The sequence below is a fragment of the Gallinula chloropus genome, assembly GCF_964237585.1.
Source record: "Gallinula chloropus genome assembly, chromosome: Z".
Lineage (NCBI taxonomy): Eukaryota > Metazoa > Chordata > Aves > Gruiformes > Rallidae > Gallinula > Gallinula chloropus.
The window spans coordinates 70,003,945-70,006,187 of record NC_140089.1 but is presented as its reverse complement, the minus strand read 5'-3'; the positions used below and the strand labels follow the sequence as shown (position 1 = coordinate 70,006,187).

The 2,243-nt window shown below is 37.8% G+C and overlaps 1 protein-coding gene across 1 annotated transcript in view; it reads left to right on the top strand.

Moving 5' to 3' along the window:
- IL31RA (interleukin 31 receptor A) overlaps nucleotides 1-1,701 on the top strand; it is a gene marked incomplete at both ends in the record, with an annotated part of 24,044 nt that extends 22,343 nt beyond the window's left edge. Inside the window, 2 exons of the mRNA XM_084278276.1 lie at nucleotides 405-483; nucleotides 1,105-1,701. Coding sequence (XP_084134402.1) covers nucleotides 405-483; nucleotides 1,105-1,701 — 676 coding nt within the window. The remainder of the gene's footprint in view (nucleotides 1-404; nucleotides 484-1,104) is intronic.
- Nucleotides 1,702-2,243: the final 542 nt, after the last annotated feature.

Here is a 2,243-nt window from a genome sequence, read left to right as displayed (position 1 = left end):
AGTTTGGTGTGGAGATGGGGACACTTCCCTAGAGAAAGTTTTCCTGAGGTTGGTTTTCTCTGAACCATCCTGATACATGATCATAACAGGTTTTGCATACAGCCTTACTTTGGCATGTTACTCTCTGATCTACTAAATATTATTATTGCTGTTGTTGTTGCGCATTTGGTAAAGTTTTCTGTGATGTCTTTGTAGCCAAAGATTTTTACTTGCTGGGATATTTTGTAATAACAAGCAACATGATGGAAAACAGTTTTTGTTTAAAACCTGTGTTGATACAGGAAAGACTTCCTTTGTGAAAGTTGGGTATTCTAGCAGTATCTGGGTTTTCTGGAGATTTATTAATTTTATTTTTAATAATCTATTTTTCCATCATTTGACTAAAATTCCTTTCTCAATGATAGATTTAAAAAGGTATGCTGGCCTGATATACCCAATCCTGCAGAGAGCGTAGCAGTGGAATGGCCTCTTGATGCATCCATGGTAATTACTGCAATTTTATGTGTTAAAAAAGGGATCAAATGGAGAGAAGTCCTTCTCTGACAGTCATTTTATGACTTAATAAAATTCTTCTGCTTAAGTGCTATAAAATGTTCTTGATTTTATTCCAATCTAATAGAAAAGATGCATCTAGATTTGGTATGTTATTGTACTGACACTTCTGTATTTTTTTACTGTTGGGTGATACTTATTCCTTATCAAAGTTTTGATGTTTATATGAATGGAGTTGATCAGATTCCCATAGGAAGTGTAGACATGTTCAGAATGGGATTTAAAATTTTGTCTGAAAAATTGCTAGTCAGAGTGGGAAAGACAGACAGTCAGAGCTTGATTCCACACTTTCACTGAAAGTCTTATTTTATCAAGCTCAGAAAACCTAACAGGAAAGTGTGTAATGAATGGGCAGAATAACTGTCACTTTTAGTACTCACTCAAATATAACTGCATCCCCACTGAAACACAGATGAACTCTTTATTAATGACCTTTCAAAGAGTTAAAAGAATCAAACAGAGTGCAAATGGCAGTATTTTATATATTAAAGAAATAAACAATATATTATCCAAACCTATATAACTTTCTGATGTATCTCTTTGTACTGACAGAATAATTCATTTTTGAAGGGAGCAACATCTGAGGCTAAAAACTTAGATTTTGAAGACATAAGTGTTTTGGAAGATTGTTTTCCTGAAGAGAGCCAGGAAGAATCATTACTCGTGAATTGTGAAAACCGTGTTTCCGGATGTGCTGATATTAATACAAAAGGCATGATTAGTGGGGATAAAAAGATACTCTGCAATGAAGAAAATGAAGTTGCTAAATGTTTTTTGCCATCCATGCCTTATGTAATTAACGATCAAGATGTCAGTAGTCAAATGCCTTCAGCTTTGATGCCAGCAAAGGAAATCCAACCCACAGAAATGCTGGAAGATGATTTATGTGAATTGCAACAGACTTCGATTAAAAACGAAGAACACGATGATGAAGCTTTAAAGCTGGAAGATTTCAGTGGGAAAGCACTGTTCAATCCATACCTTAAAAACTCTGTAAAAACAAGGGAATTTCTCGTTTCTGAGAGTTTGCCAGAGCACAGTAAGACTGAACCCAAAAGCCAGTCAGCTCTCTTACCTCCTTTTCCACAAAATGTCTCAGGACAATCCTATGTAACACTGGACATGTTTGGACTGGCCTCAGCTCACTAGTGTGAGAAACCTTTTCTTTGTAAAGCCCCCTTGAGAGGTGTATCTTGGCACTGCTGCTCATGTGTATTTGTACAGTCTATCCAGGCTGATCTCACTTAGTTTGGATGAAAACACCCCGTTGTTTTGCAGAGCTGTGGAGCAGTGTTTTTGCACTGAGTTGATACCTGTCAGAGCACACTTGCAGTGTGGGGTGGGGTTGGTTTTTTCTGGGTTTTCTTTTGGTTTGTTTTTTTTTTTACCAGCTAATGTGTTGGTAGTGAGGCAAAGGAGACAGCTTTTCATATTTCTCCTTCCCTTTCGGTCTCTAAACCAAACGGATCTTTCCTGCAAGAGCATCCAGCAGTACAAGCAGCTCACTGCTTTCTCCCCATGCAACCACTTCCTACTGCTGAGCTCTGCTGGGAAATGTGGACTGACTTGAACAGAGCCAGGATCTGCTGAATCCTTCCTTACGTCACATGGAGTAGAGCTACTTTCCTGTTCTTATTTCCCTCGATTGTTTCGTATTTGGTTTTCTGTAGAGTGCTCCTCCTGTTTCACAA